At 50.8% G+C, this 12862-nt stretch overlaps 1 protein-coding gene across 2 annotated transcripts in view; it reads left to right on the forward strand.

The window, feature by feature from the left end:
* The first annotated feature begins 127 nt into the window (after positions 1-127).
* The window catches only part of FBP1 (fructose-bisphosphatase 1), a 32798-nt gene continuing 20063 nt past the window's right edge, over positions 128-12862 (forward strand). For both annotated transcript variants that reach the window (XM_026446820.1, XM_026446821.2), the window contains exons 1-2: positions 128-267; positions 494-731. In XM_026446820.1, the coding sequence (XP_026302605.1) occupies positions 183-267; positions 494-731 (323 nt within the window). In that variant the 5' untranslated portion in view covers positions 128-182. The remainder of the gene's footprint in view (positions 268-493; positions 732-12862) is intronic.

The following is a 12862-nucleotide window of genomic DNA, read 5'->3' on the forward strand; positions in this document are numbered from 1 at the left end:
GGGGGGACAGGGCTGGGGACAGGGCTGGGGCGGGGCTGGGGACAGGGCTGGGGACCGGGCTGGGGCGGGGCTGGGGCGGGGCTGGGACAGGGCTGGGGCGGGGCTGCGGCGCTGGGGCTGCGGGTTTCGCTGCCTCACTGGGACGTTGAGCAAGTTCCTTAACCTCTCTGAGCTTCCGCTTCATGATTTTGCAGGAAACAGTCCTGCAAAGAGCTTTCTCTCTGGCGGGTCCGACGGCCCGAGTCCCGCCCGCGGCGCGGATGGAGGGTGCGGAGGGCTGCGGGGGCGCGTGGGGGGCTGGGGGTCGGGAGGAGGATCCGGACCGCTCTGCAGATCCGGGGGGCGGGGCCGCGGGCTGGGCGGCGCGGGGTGTTCCCGGGGCGGGAGCCGACCGCGGCCAAAGGTTGCCCGGTTCACCCGCCCGGCCCGGCCCAGTTGCACCGCGAGCGCTGCGGACACGGGGCGGCAGTCGGTCTGTCCGTCCTCCCGCCAGGTCCCGCGGCCGCACCTGCCGCCCGCACCTGCCGCCCGCACCTGCCGCCCCCGCGGCCCGGCTCCAGCATGGCTGACCAGGCGCCCTTCGACACGGACGTCAACACCCTGACCCGCTTCGTCATGGAGGAGGGCAGGAAGGCCCGCGGCACGGGCGAGCTGACCCAGCTGCTCAACTCGCTCTGCACAGCCGTCAAAGCCATCTCCTCGGCGGTGCGCAAGGCCGGCATCGCGCACCTGTGAGTCGGGCCTCGGGCGGGGCCCGTCTGTCTGTCCGTCTGCCTGGGAGCCTGCCCGGCGCGCTGACGCTGGGCCCTCTGGTCCTCCTGCCTCAGCCTCTGTCTGTCCGTCTGATGTCTGAGCGCCGCTCTCGCTCTGCGTCTGGTGCCCCTCTCTGCAGAAGCTGGCTCAGCCGCGCTCAAGTTCTCACCCCTGCCTTGACCTTGGAGGGGCCCACCTGGGGGTCCGTCTCGCAGGTGCAGCCTGATTCCATCCTGCATTCCTCTCCTCTGCCCTGAGCAGCCTGCCTCGTACCCCGCTCAGCCGGCCAAGTGCCGGCACCTGGCCTGCCCGTCATACCCGCCCTGGCCTCAGACAGGGAAGTGCTAGCTCAGGTGCCTTCCCTCCCCATCTCTTCTTTGTCCTCCTTCACTCTTTCTGCAATTAGGCGCCCAAGTCAGGTTTCTAATTCAGGATCTCTGACCCGAAACAAGACTTGTTAGGAGCGAGTGTTCCCCTCCCAAGCAGGCCGGGAGGTCTCCCGTGTGTCCAGAGCCCTTAGGAGCAGCAGGCCTCGTGTGCAAAGGAGCTCCCGTGGGCTGCCCCTTGCTGGGACAGTTGCTGTGCCAGAAAGAAGGAACACCCAGGGCTTCAAAACCCTTATCCATTTGCAATGGCGGTGTGTGCAGCCCCCACCCAATTAGTGGAAAGCTCAAAAGTTGTTTGTAGAATGGTTTTGAGCGCTCTGTGCAGTGCATCTCGAACGTCACTGGGCGCCGGAATCATTTGGGGATCGTGGTAAGACGCGTGCCCGCTTTCCATAGCTCTGGGCCAGGTCTGGAGATTCTGCATTTCTGAGAAGTTTCCCTGCGGTGGATGCTGCCCGTCAGATACTGTTTGTCTACTCTCATTGTGAGTAGCAAGGGGTCAAGGCGAGTGGAGACTCAAAGGACCCCTTCTTGTGGGGTTTTTTGTAAGTCACTCAACATCCTTTCGTTTGTGTTGGTGTGCACAGGTATTTTCTTTTTCTTTTTCTTTCCTTTCTTTTTTTTTGTTTTTTTTTTTTTGAGACGGAATTTTGCTCTTGTTGCCCAGGCTGGAGTGTAATGCTGCGATCTTGGCTCATCGGAACCACTGCCTCCCAGGTTCAAGCGATTCTCCTGCCTCAGTCTCCTGAGTAGCTGGGATTACAGGCATGTGCTACCACGCCCAGCTAATTTTGTAATTTTTTTTTTAGTAGAGACGGGGGTTTCTCCATGTTGGTCAGGCTGGTCTCGAACTCCCGACCTCAGCTGATCCACCTGCCTCAGCCTCCCCAAGTGCTGGGATTACAGGCGTGAGCCACCAGGCGCAGCCGTGCACAGGTGTTTTCTAGCTAACTGATCCACACTTTTAACTAAAGGGTAACTGGGTTCTCAGATTGTCCATACACCTTCCTAACATTCCCTGCACTTATGTACGCTATAAAAATGACACATGGTGGACCGGTCGCGGTGGCTCACGTCTGTAATCCCAGCACTTTGGGAGGCCAAGGCGGGTGGATTGCCTGAGGTCGGGAGTTCAAGACCAGCCTGACCAACATGGTGAAACCCTGTCTCTATTAAAAATACAAAATTAGCTGGGTGTCGTGGTATGCGCCTGTAATCCCAGCTACTCAGGAGGCTGAGGAAGGAGAATTGCTTGAACCCTGGAGGCAGAGGTTGCAGTGAGCCAAGATCGCACTATTGCACTCCAGCCTGGGCGACAAGAGTGAGACTTCATCTCAAAAAAAAAGACACATGATGCTCAAAGCTGACCTGAACAAATATAATCCCACTACTTTGGTTTGGAATGCATGTCTCCATTTTTAAAATTTCTTCTCCGCCCCCCCATCCTGCAATCTGGATTCCTTTTCTTACTGGGAGGCTGTCTGGCTCTGGTCCCACAGTATGGATTGGTGGAGATCATTCATGTAAAGGAGTTGTATGATCACATTTATTTTTGAATATTAAGCAGACGTGTTAAGGAAGGCGATGACTCCATTGCTGTCGCCTCTGGCCCCTCTTAATGATACATTCCTAAGGATTCTTACTTTAGAAACACACCCAGGTGAAATCTTATTTAAGCTTTAATTTACAGCTATTATAGGTGGCTCACAGCTTTAACTGCCTTTGAGGACCAGGGATATATTTTAAAAAGAGTGCTTGTCAACTGGGCGCGGTGGCTCACACCTGTAATCTCAGCACTTTGGGAGGCTGAGGCGGGTGGATCACGAGGTCAGGAGATCAAGCCCAGCCTGGCCAACAAGGTGAAACCCCGTCTCTACTAAAAATACAAAAATTAGCCAGGTGTGGTGGCAGCCGCCTGTAATCCCATCTACTTGGGAGGCTGAGGCAGGAAAATTGCTTGAACCCGGGAGGCGGAGGTTGCAGTGAGCCAAGATTGTGCCACTCTACTCCAACCTCGCTTCAGAGCGAGACTCTGTCTCAAAAAAGTGAGTCTCAAAAAAGAAAAAAAAGGGCTTGTCATGTCTGATAGTTTAAAAAATTGTCAGTACCTTTCACACTCCTAGAGAGACTTAGAAACGTAAGATGTGTTTTGAGGTGTCCCACTTTCTAAGTAACCTTAGATAGCGGGACCTCGGATAGTGAGATTTTGATAGTGGGGCCTGGATGAAGCATGCTAATTTTGGCTACAGAAGATATGTGTATTATTTATTTATTTATTTAGAGATAGGGTCGCACTCTGTTGCCCAGGCTGGAGTGCAGTGGTGTGATAATGGCTCACTGCAGCCTCAACCTCCCCAGCTGAATTGGTGCTCCCACCTCAGCCTTCCCTGTAGCTGAGACTACAGGCATGTGCCACCAAGCCAGATAATTTTTGTATTTTTGTACAGATAGGGTTTTGTTATGTTGCTCAGGCTGGTCTCAAATTCTTGGATTCAAGCGATCTGCCCACCTTGGCCTCCCAAAATGCTGGGATTACAGTTATGAGCCACTGTGCCTGGTCAATATGTGTACTTTTTGTTTTTTTTTTTTTTTTGAGACAGATTTTTGCTCTCTCCCCCAGGCTGGAGTGCAGTGGCGGGATCTCCACTCACTGCAAGCTCCGCCTCCTGGGTTCATGACATTCTCCTGCCTCAGCCTCCCCAGTAGCTGGGACTACAGGCGCCCGCCACCTCGCCCGGCTAATTTTTGTATTTTTAGTAGAGATGGGGTTTCACCGTGTTAGCCAGGATGGTCTCGATCTCCTGACCTCGTGATCCACCCGCCTCGGCCTCCTGAAGTGCTGGGATTGCAGGCGTGAGCCCCCGCGCCCGGCCGTGTGTACTTTTATACTAGATAGTTGTGAATACCAGGCTTTAAAGAAATAGCGTGTTGCATTCATTGACAAAATTTGAACCATTCAAAATAATCCAAGGAAAGAGTGAAACCCACCCCATATGTATCCCATGGGGTATCCACTGTAAATGATTTACTGCTTATTTTTCCAGATACTTCTTTACACTCATATGAGTTTACACATGAACACATAATTACATATGTCTATAAGTAAACAGCAGACAAAATGGGATCACACTCAACACACGCTTCTGTAGTTTGCTTTGTTATTTAACATTATTCAAGGAACATCCTTCAATGTCAGGACATCTACATTTACCTCCTCTACATTCACGGCTGTGTGCTGCTCCCCTGCACACATCATGCGGTATTGAAGTTGTTCTCTATTTTGGGGCACTTCGGTTTTTACTAGTCTTTGGGTATGACAGTGCTGTACCCTTGGATCTGGTGTTGATGCCTGGTTCTTGGGGTAGCTGAGAGGGAGGGCTAGATGCTGGACACAGGTGATCCTGTGGGAAGTTCAGCATTTGGCCGTTTTCAGTATCACATGTCATCAGGCAGGTAGCATGATTCTCAAACCAGGCCCCCACCTTCCATTCATTCCAGGCGTTGAAATCCGGAATGAACAACCAGCATTCCTGCAAAGATCTTGTTAGTGTTGAAGAGCAGACCTAGAACAGCATGTACCCAGAGGGATGGGGTGATTGCAGGTTTGCAGGAACCTCACTGGAGCTGGTTGAGGGAGCTCACCCGGGATCATGATGGAAACATCAGGAGTTGAAGCACAGAGCCTGGTGTAACCTAAAGTTGCTATTGTAGTCACTTTTATTGCTCCTATTAAAACGTTCATGGAATCGTTGAGTTTTAAACTGAAAGGCACTCAACAGTCACCTAGTCTATATCACCTCCTCATACAGAAGAGGACCCTGAGACTGAGGAAGATGTGATGACTTGGCCTGTGGCTGGGGCCTCAGGAACTCCGGCTTGGGGCTCTTTTGGCCACACTACACATCTCTTCCTTTATTTTTTAGAAATCAATTAAAATTCACCAAACTCTAAATCTCATCCATTAGTTATTCTTTTTTTTTTTTTTTTTTGAGACAGGGCCTCACTCTCTGTCACTCAGGCTGGAGTGCAGTGGTGCAATCTCAGCTTACTGCAACCTCTGCCTCCTGGGCTTAAGCGATCCTCCCATCTCAGCCTCCAAAGCAGCTGGGGCCGCAGAAGTGCACCACCACACCCGGCTAAGTTTTGTATTTGTATTTTATTTATTTATTTATTTACAGACAGAGTCTCACTCCATTGCCAAGAGTGGAGTGCAGCGGTGCAATTTCAGCTCACTGCAACCTCCGCCTCCTGGGTTCAAGTGATTCTCCTGCCTCAATTTCCCAAGTAGCTGAGATTACAGGCGCACCCCACCATACCTGGATAATTTTTTGTATTTTTAGTAGAGATGGGGTTTTGCCAAGTTGGCCAGGGTTGAACTCCTGGCCGCAAGTGGTCCACCCGCCTTGGCCTCCCAGAGTGCTGGGATTAGAAGTGTGAGCCACTGCGCCTGGTCTAATGTTTGTATTTATAGTGGAGACAGGGGTTAGCCATGTTAGCCAGGCACATTTTTGATGTGAATTCAGGCTTAGATCCCGAGGAGCCATTGCTTTGGGCAAACGTGCCCTGGGAGGCTTCCCTCTGGGCTTCTGGCTCCCACAGAGAAGCTGTGCCGGCCAGGAGAACGCTCTGCAAACCTGAGTCAAGCTGATGAAGCTGTGGTTCAAATGTCAAATTCGAATGTTGTCTACTTTGTTTGCATTCCTTTGGAAGAAAGTGGTCCCCCAGTGGTGGAGTTGACCTCCCTTTGCATCCATTTCCAAATCACTGACTGAAGAATTCACCGATTTCGTTCAATTTCACTAAATATTACTGAACATCCACCACGTACAAAGCTTCAGAAGACGAGAGCAACACAGAGTTTACGCTGTAGGAAAAAATATTTGTATAGTTATAATACGTAATAGAGGTTTTGAAAGATGCTTTCTTTCGTTTTTCTTTTCTTTTTTCTTTTTAATTTTTTTGAGGCAGAGTCTCGCTCTGTCACCCAGACTGGAGTGCGGTGGCCGGATCTCAGCTCACTGCAAGCTCCGCCTCCCGGGTTCCCGCCATTCTCCTGCCTCAGCCTCCCCAGTAGCTGGGACTACAGGCACCGCCTCGCCCAGCTAGTTTTTGTATTTTTAGTAGAGACGGGGTTTCTCCATGTTGGTCGGGCAGGTCTCGACCTCCTGACTCCGGTGATCCGCCCGCCTTGGCCTCCCAAAGTGCTGGGATTGCAGGTGTGAGCCACCACGCCCAGCCTGAAAGATGCTTTGGCGGTGGCTCAAGCCTGTAATCCCAGCACTTTGGGAGGCCGAGGCGGGCGGATCACGAGGTCAGGAGATCGAGACCATCCTGGCTGACTCAGTGAAACCCTGTCTCTACTAAAAATACAAAAATTAGCCGGGCGAGGTGGCGGCGCCTGTAGTCCCAGCTACTCGGGAGGCTGAGGCAGGAGAATGGCGTGAACCCGGGAGGCTGAGCTTGCAGTGAGTGGAGATCGCGCCTCTGTACTCCAGCCTCGGTGGCAGAGCGAGACTCCGCCTCAAAAAAAAAAAAACAAAACAAAAAATTTGCTTTCATAGAGGCGCCAAAAATATGATTCATGGTGAAGGGCTGCGGAGCGCCAAGAATGGGCAGGTGCAGGGGAAGCGAAAGGCCTGGCGGCTGGACCGCAGTTCAGGCTGGTGGCCTTGGGGGAGGAGTCCTGAGGTGGGAACGTGTTTCTGGAAAAGTTGCCCACTCACTTTGACCAAAGCATGGAGTACTCATGGTGGGTTCGTGGATGTGAAATTGTGGGTACACTGGGGAAGCATCAGATGGCAAGGTGAAGCATCAGATGGCAACCCACACGTTACACTTTTGCGGGTATAGAAAGGGAGAGATGAAGGATTTTGAAAGGTTTTTGAGTGGGGCAGTTGTGTGACGAGACACACCTGGAGAAGGTGTGGCTGGAAGAGGGAAAGATAGGACACGGGAAAACCAGTGGGAGGGGGAGGCTGAGTTGAGTAGCTGGCAGAGCTGCAGCCTTGGAGGGGAGAGGAAGGATTTGGAAGAAGTCTGACCATGGATTAGATGAGAAGGGCTGTGAGGGAGGTTCTGAAATCGCTGGTCCTAGCAATTGAAAGCGGAGCCATGCCACCCCAAACAACAGAACCACAGAAACAAGGAGGAGCTGGCTTTTAGAGTTTGGGGAAGGAGGGAAGGTGATCTCAACATTTTGGAAAGGCTGAACTTGAGATGTTAGAGGGTGATCTGTTGGGAGATGCTGTGCAGCCTGCAGCTGGACTTGCCCGTCTGTTTTGGGTACACTTGCCCTGAGGCAGAGAAAGGAGGAGGAGATCTGGAGCGGTTTAGCAGACAGGAGCGTGCAGGGATTCAGAGCACGTTTTGGAGAGAGATGGAGCCAAGCTTAGATTCCTGGCCCTGCCATTCAATGTGTGTGAGGACTGGGCTGTTGATGTGACATCACTGAACCTGTTTCTCCAGTTGTAAGATGGAGACAGCTGTGTTTTCAACCTCAGAGAATCGTAGGAGGATGAATTAAATTTACTAATTGGGTACCAATGTTATTAATATCATTGTTTTCCTGAGGCTATTTATTTATTTATTTTTGAGACAGAGTCTGGCTGTGTCGCCCAGGCTGGAGTGCAGTGGTGTGATCTCTGTTCACTGCAACCTCCACCTCCAAGGTTCAAGTGATTCTCCTGCCTCAGCCTTCCAAGTAGCTGGGATTGTAGGTGCCTGCCACCACACTCAGCTAATTTTTGTATTTTTAGTAGAGACGGGGTTTCACTTTGTTGGCCAGTCTGGTCTTGAACTCCTCACTTCATGATCCACCCGCCTCAGCCTCCCAAAGTGCTGGGCTTACAAGTATAAGCCACTGCGCCTGGCCTGTTTTATATTTATTTTTTGTAAACTTTTATTTGAACGTTTTGTTTTTCATTCCTTAGCAGTATCCTGTGTGCCTTATCAGCAGGGACAGAGTCCAGGCATGTTACATATTAGAACAACGTTGCACCCGAAAGTGGCTGCAGGAACTGTCCTCCCATCAGACTTATACAGCGTCCAGAAGAGTTACTTTTATATATGGGGTCCTCTCAGTTGTTTGACAGAAGAAATAATAAAGAGCTTCAGATTTCATTTTAGAATGACAGGTCAGCTAATACATGTTTAGGCTTATCTTCCAATTTGCAGTTTTTGACATTAAGCTTTTAGAAACTTCACCAGATTTATTTTATGTTTCTTGAATTATCTTCTCCACATGACCAAAGAGTGAAATTGCAGCTTCGTTTCCATAAAAGCTCTGCCAGCCACGTGCCATCCTGTTTACCAGTTTAGGCCCACATGAATGCAAGCAGAGGCAGGTGTTTGTGCCCTTTGAAAGCAGCTGTCACTGCAAGCGCCTCTTCTTCAATGTATTTCTGAACCCTTGGATGTTCCCGGCTGGGCAAATGGTTGATTACCGTGGAATCAAGCAGTAACAAGTCCGTCTTACCTTTGACTTTAGTGATAAGGATTAAGTAATGATCTCCCTCCCTTTTGGCTGAGCCGGGTGTTCGGAGCCCGAGTCTGGTGCTTTTGTGTGCTGTGTGAAGTGTTGCTGCCGCAGTCGTGTTGCTCAGTCACGGTGACTTCGGGAGGAGATGGTCCTAAGTCAGCAGACCCAGGCAGCCCTGGAGGGCTCTAGCTCTGTCAGCCTCTGGCTCCAATCCTTGTGTCCTTCAGTGCTTTCGAGATGCTGTGAAAGGCAGCCTCCCACAATCATAGCAAATCTGCAGGTCCAAAGTCCATGGCTGTGAAATGGTTCATTCTGTTTTAGAAACCATTTGCAAACTTGGAAAACAATGCTAAAATTTAATAAAAATCTCCAAGGATTTCAAAACACTGGCCACTTTAATCTATGCTTCTAAGGTGTTCCCCATGATGTGAATTAAAATGAGTTACAGCTCTTTAAACTTTTCAGTGGGGTTTACAGTAAAAGTAAAGAAGAGACATGATAGGCAGTTTCTCCGGTTGAGTTCTGCTCCCCAGACTCCAGGAAGAGCTGCTTCGTGGCTCTGGGGTTGGAAAGGGAAAGGACGCAGAGGCTTCAACCCTGCCTGGTGCTATTCCACTTTACTTGGGCTGCAGGGCCAACTAATTTGAATAAAATTGAAGTGAAATGTCAAGAACATCTCAAATAAATAATATTCCCAGTGAGATTTTATCAAATGTAAACTTGGAGCTCTTTTTTTTTTTTGCCAGTTCCTTATTGGCTGTCCTCCAAGAAGTTGCCTGCAAAACTGGTTTAGAGATGCCTCCCCTTCCCCCAATCCCCAGATCAACCCACACTTACTTAGTGGATGCCTGCTGGGCTCTATGAAGAGCCATGTGGCTGCCTTGGCGGGGAGTGCTGTGAACCAGGTGCATTATCCACCATCCCCACCACCATGGCCAGAAACAGCCACTCAGGGGCTTTGCACAACTCGATGGAGGCCACATCATCGGTAAGAAGCAAAGGCAGAATCTGAACACAGGTCTTTCTGGTGCTGAGTTCTTGCTTCTCCGCATGGTTGTGTTACGCCAAGTGAGCTAGGGGTGGGAATGGTAACATTTCTTGCACACTTGCTTATGCACCAGGCACTTTTCTGACCACTTTACCTGTATCAACCCAGTTATCCCCCCTCTCTATAGACTATGAAGCAGACACACTACATTCCCATATTGCAGATGAACCAGAGGTCACAGATGCGAAGTGACTTTCCCTGGCTGCTGAACATGGAGCAGAGCGGGGATTGAAACCCTGGTGGTGTAGACGGCCGGCCTGGGGCCTTGACCATGACACTCTAGTTTCCTGAGGAACCAGGTGAAAGGCCACTGCATTTGTCTAACGCTGTGTTTGCACAGCAAACACACTTTTACCAAGAAGCTATGCTAATCTGAGGGTTTTTTTCAGGGGCTGGAGTCTTGGATGGTAGAGGTTATGCAGGCAGGCATGACCAACACCGCTGGGTCTAATGGAGTTCGTGATCTTAGGAATTCTTGGATCCTTTTATTACTCTCTAAATGTGTTCCTCCATTTACATTGAGAACTCACTACGTGCAGGCATTGTTCTAGGTGCTAAGGATACATGGTTAACAAAATACTCTTTTTTCCAGGATCAAGAACTGGTAGGTCTTTCCTCCTCCAGAGGCACATGTTTATGCAAGAGTTTCAGGCCCCTAGGATAATACACTCAGCGTTTACCTGATGCCTTGCGCTTTTGCTTCAGACCTCACTAGAAAAACCTCTGGCTGCCTGTAAGGTTCTAATTGGGAATGTCCCAGGTAGAGGGCTGTGCGTGGGAGGTGGCGGTCCTCAGGATGGCCCATCAGGTGAGCTGAGCTCAGAGGCCCTTCACTCTTGGCATTCTTGTACAAAGCAGGTTGGGCCCAGGCCTCTAAGATCGGAGTTTTAGATAGCGTTTCCAGGGGTGGCAGCCCTGTCTGCACCCTCCCTCCCAGTGGCTCCTAGAAAAGAGTGGGCCATTCCTAAGGCCATGAAGACAATACCCCATAAAGGTCATGCTTCCATGCCTGTGGGCTCTCCCGGTCCTCTCTTGGTGGGGGTTGAGAGACTAGACCCTCCCCGCCTACCTCCCCAGGAGTGGGGGTTACGTGATGTCACTAATGCTGGTCTCTCACCCTTGCACACATTTTCCAGGCTCCTGGCACCATGGAGGATCTCCCGGAGGCTAGTGCCTTCAGCTTCAGGCTCTGATCCTTCCTTGTTTCTTTAATTATCCATCTTAACCACCCAAATCAATTAACAGCCTTCCTAGTTAACAGGCTGCCATTTTGTAGGCCAAGGCTTGAGAGGTGAATTAGTTCCTCCAAGCAGCTGTGGTTTTATTTCCAGAAGCGGCTCCCAGATCAATAGCTGTGCCTATTCAATGACCATGGGTCTGTGAAGGGCATAAGCAGGAGCCATGCTAATCAGCTCTGCTTCTTCTATATTAAAAAACTTTTGTCCTGGTGCAGTGGCTCACGCCTGTAATCCCAGCACTTTGGGAGGCCAAGGTGGGCAGATCATGGGGTCAGGAGTTTGAGACCAGCCTGGTCAACATGGTGAAACCCTGTCTCTACTAAAAATACAAAAATTAGCCGGACGTGGTGGTGTGCACCTGTAATCCCAGCTACTCAGGAGGCTGAGGCAGAAGAATCGCTTGAACCCTGGAGGGGGAGGTTGCAGTGAGCCGAGATGGCGCCACTGCACTCCAGCCTGGGTGACGGAGATTCCATCTCAAAACAAACAAAAAACAACAACAAAAAACCTTTAATTAAAGTTACCCAATAGATTGCATGTGATATATACTTGTTTTATAAACTTAAGATACAACATAGAACGAGATTTGAAAATATATATAAATATATTATAAATCATGATTAGTGCTTCCTCATCATTGTTCTCTTTGCTATTGTGAAGAAAATCTCAGCTTCAACTTAGATATATGGAAATCAAATATCCGCGTCTCTGGAAGACTGCAATTTAAAAGCATGTCCTGGAATTTTCGGCGGTAGTTTGAAAGCACCTGTTGATTCACACATGCCTGGAAGTAGCTGACATTTGTGCAACACTGTGCCCTGGTTTGGGCGGTGCCCTGGGGTTCTGTGCAGCCGATCTGGCCTCCTTGCTGTGAGGTGCGGGGCATTTAAATTCCGTTGCCAGCAGTAGCGGCCAGTGGTGCTCTGGCCTCAGCAGGTGCCCTGTTCTCTTGCTTGCTCTCTGCTACTTCTCAAGGAAGGCCTCAAGCCAATCTGCTCCTTCTGCTCTGACATTTCTCCTCTTAGGCCCAAGACAGAAAAGGTGGAGAAAACGTCACAATGTTGCCTTTCCCCTCTGTGATAACTTTTTTTTTTTTGAGACAGAGTCTCTGTGGCCCAGGCTAGAGTGCAGTGATGTGATCTCGGCTCACCACCTTTGCCTCCTGGGTTGAGGCAATTACTGTGCTTCGGCCTTCCAAGTAGCTGGGATTACAGGCATGTGCCACCACACCTGGCTAGTTTTTGTATTTTTTAGTAGAGGTGGGGTTTGACCATGTTGGCAAGCTGGTCTCGAACTCCTGGCCTCAAGTGATCCACCTACCTTGGCTTCCCAAAATGTTGGGATCACAGGCATGAGCCACTGTGTCTGGCCACCTCTGTGATAACTTTCATTCGGAAAACATTTCCTTGGCAGATCAAGTCACTGGCTCAATCAAAATTGCCCTCCCTGCCGCTGCATGATCAGCCCCCGACTGCTGCTGCTGGCTCCTTTTCTGCCAGCGGGGCTGGGGGACAGAGCGGTGGGGGAGGGGGGGAAGGGAGCTAGGCCTGGAGGTTTACAGCTCACTCAGTTCAGCCCATGTCTTAGCCATTGCACTTGTTCCTCTCTCTCCTTTAATTGTGAGGCCCAGTTGGCCTGGGGAAGCCTTTTTGGACAGGGTCGTGTGACGGTTTCCCATATCCCTGCAGCCTCATTCGCTGCCTTAACCCATCCCCAGAGAATGGCAGATCGGGAGATCTGGAAGGAGCCGGTGGTGTGTGCAAAGGCTCCAGTCGAGTCCCGCAGAGGGTAGTTGGTGTCATCACCTCTGGTTCACAGCTGCCTCCTGGAAACGGCTTCCAAGGCAGGATGGGCTTCTGGCTCCCCTGGGCTCTCCTGGAGTCCTCCTAGAACTTGCGGCGGGGATGGCGGCTGCTGCATTCGCTGGGGCTCAGGGCTGTCTCACCAGGAGCCGAGGCTG

This window comes from Piliocolobus tephrosceles, chromosome 14 (genome assembly GCF_002776525.5).
Source record: "Piliocolobus tephrosceles isolate RC106 chromosome 14, ASM277652v3, whole genome shotgun sequence".
NCBI classification, from domain to species: Eukaryota; Metazoa; Chordata; class Mammalia; order Primates; family Cercopithecidae; genus Piliocolobus; species Piliocolobus tephrosceles.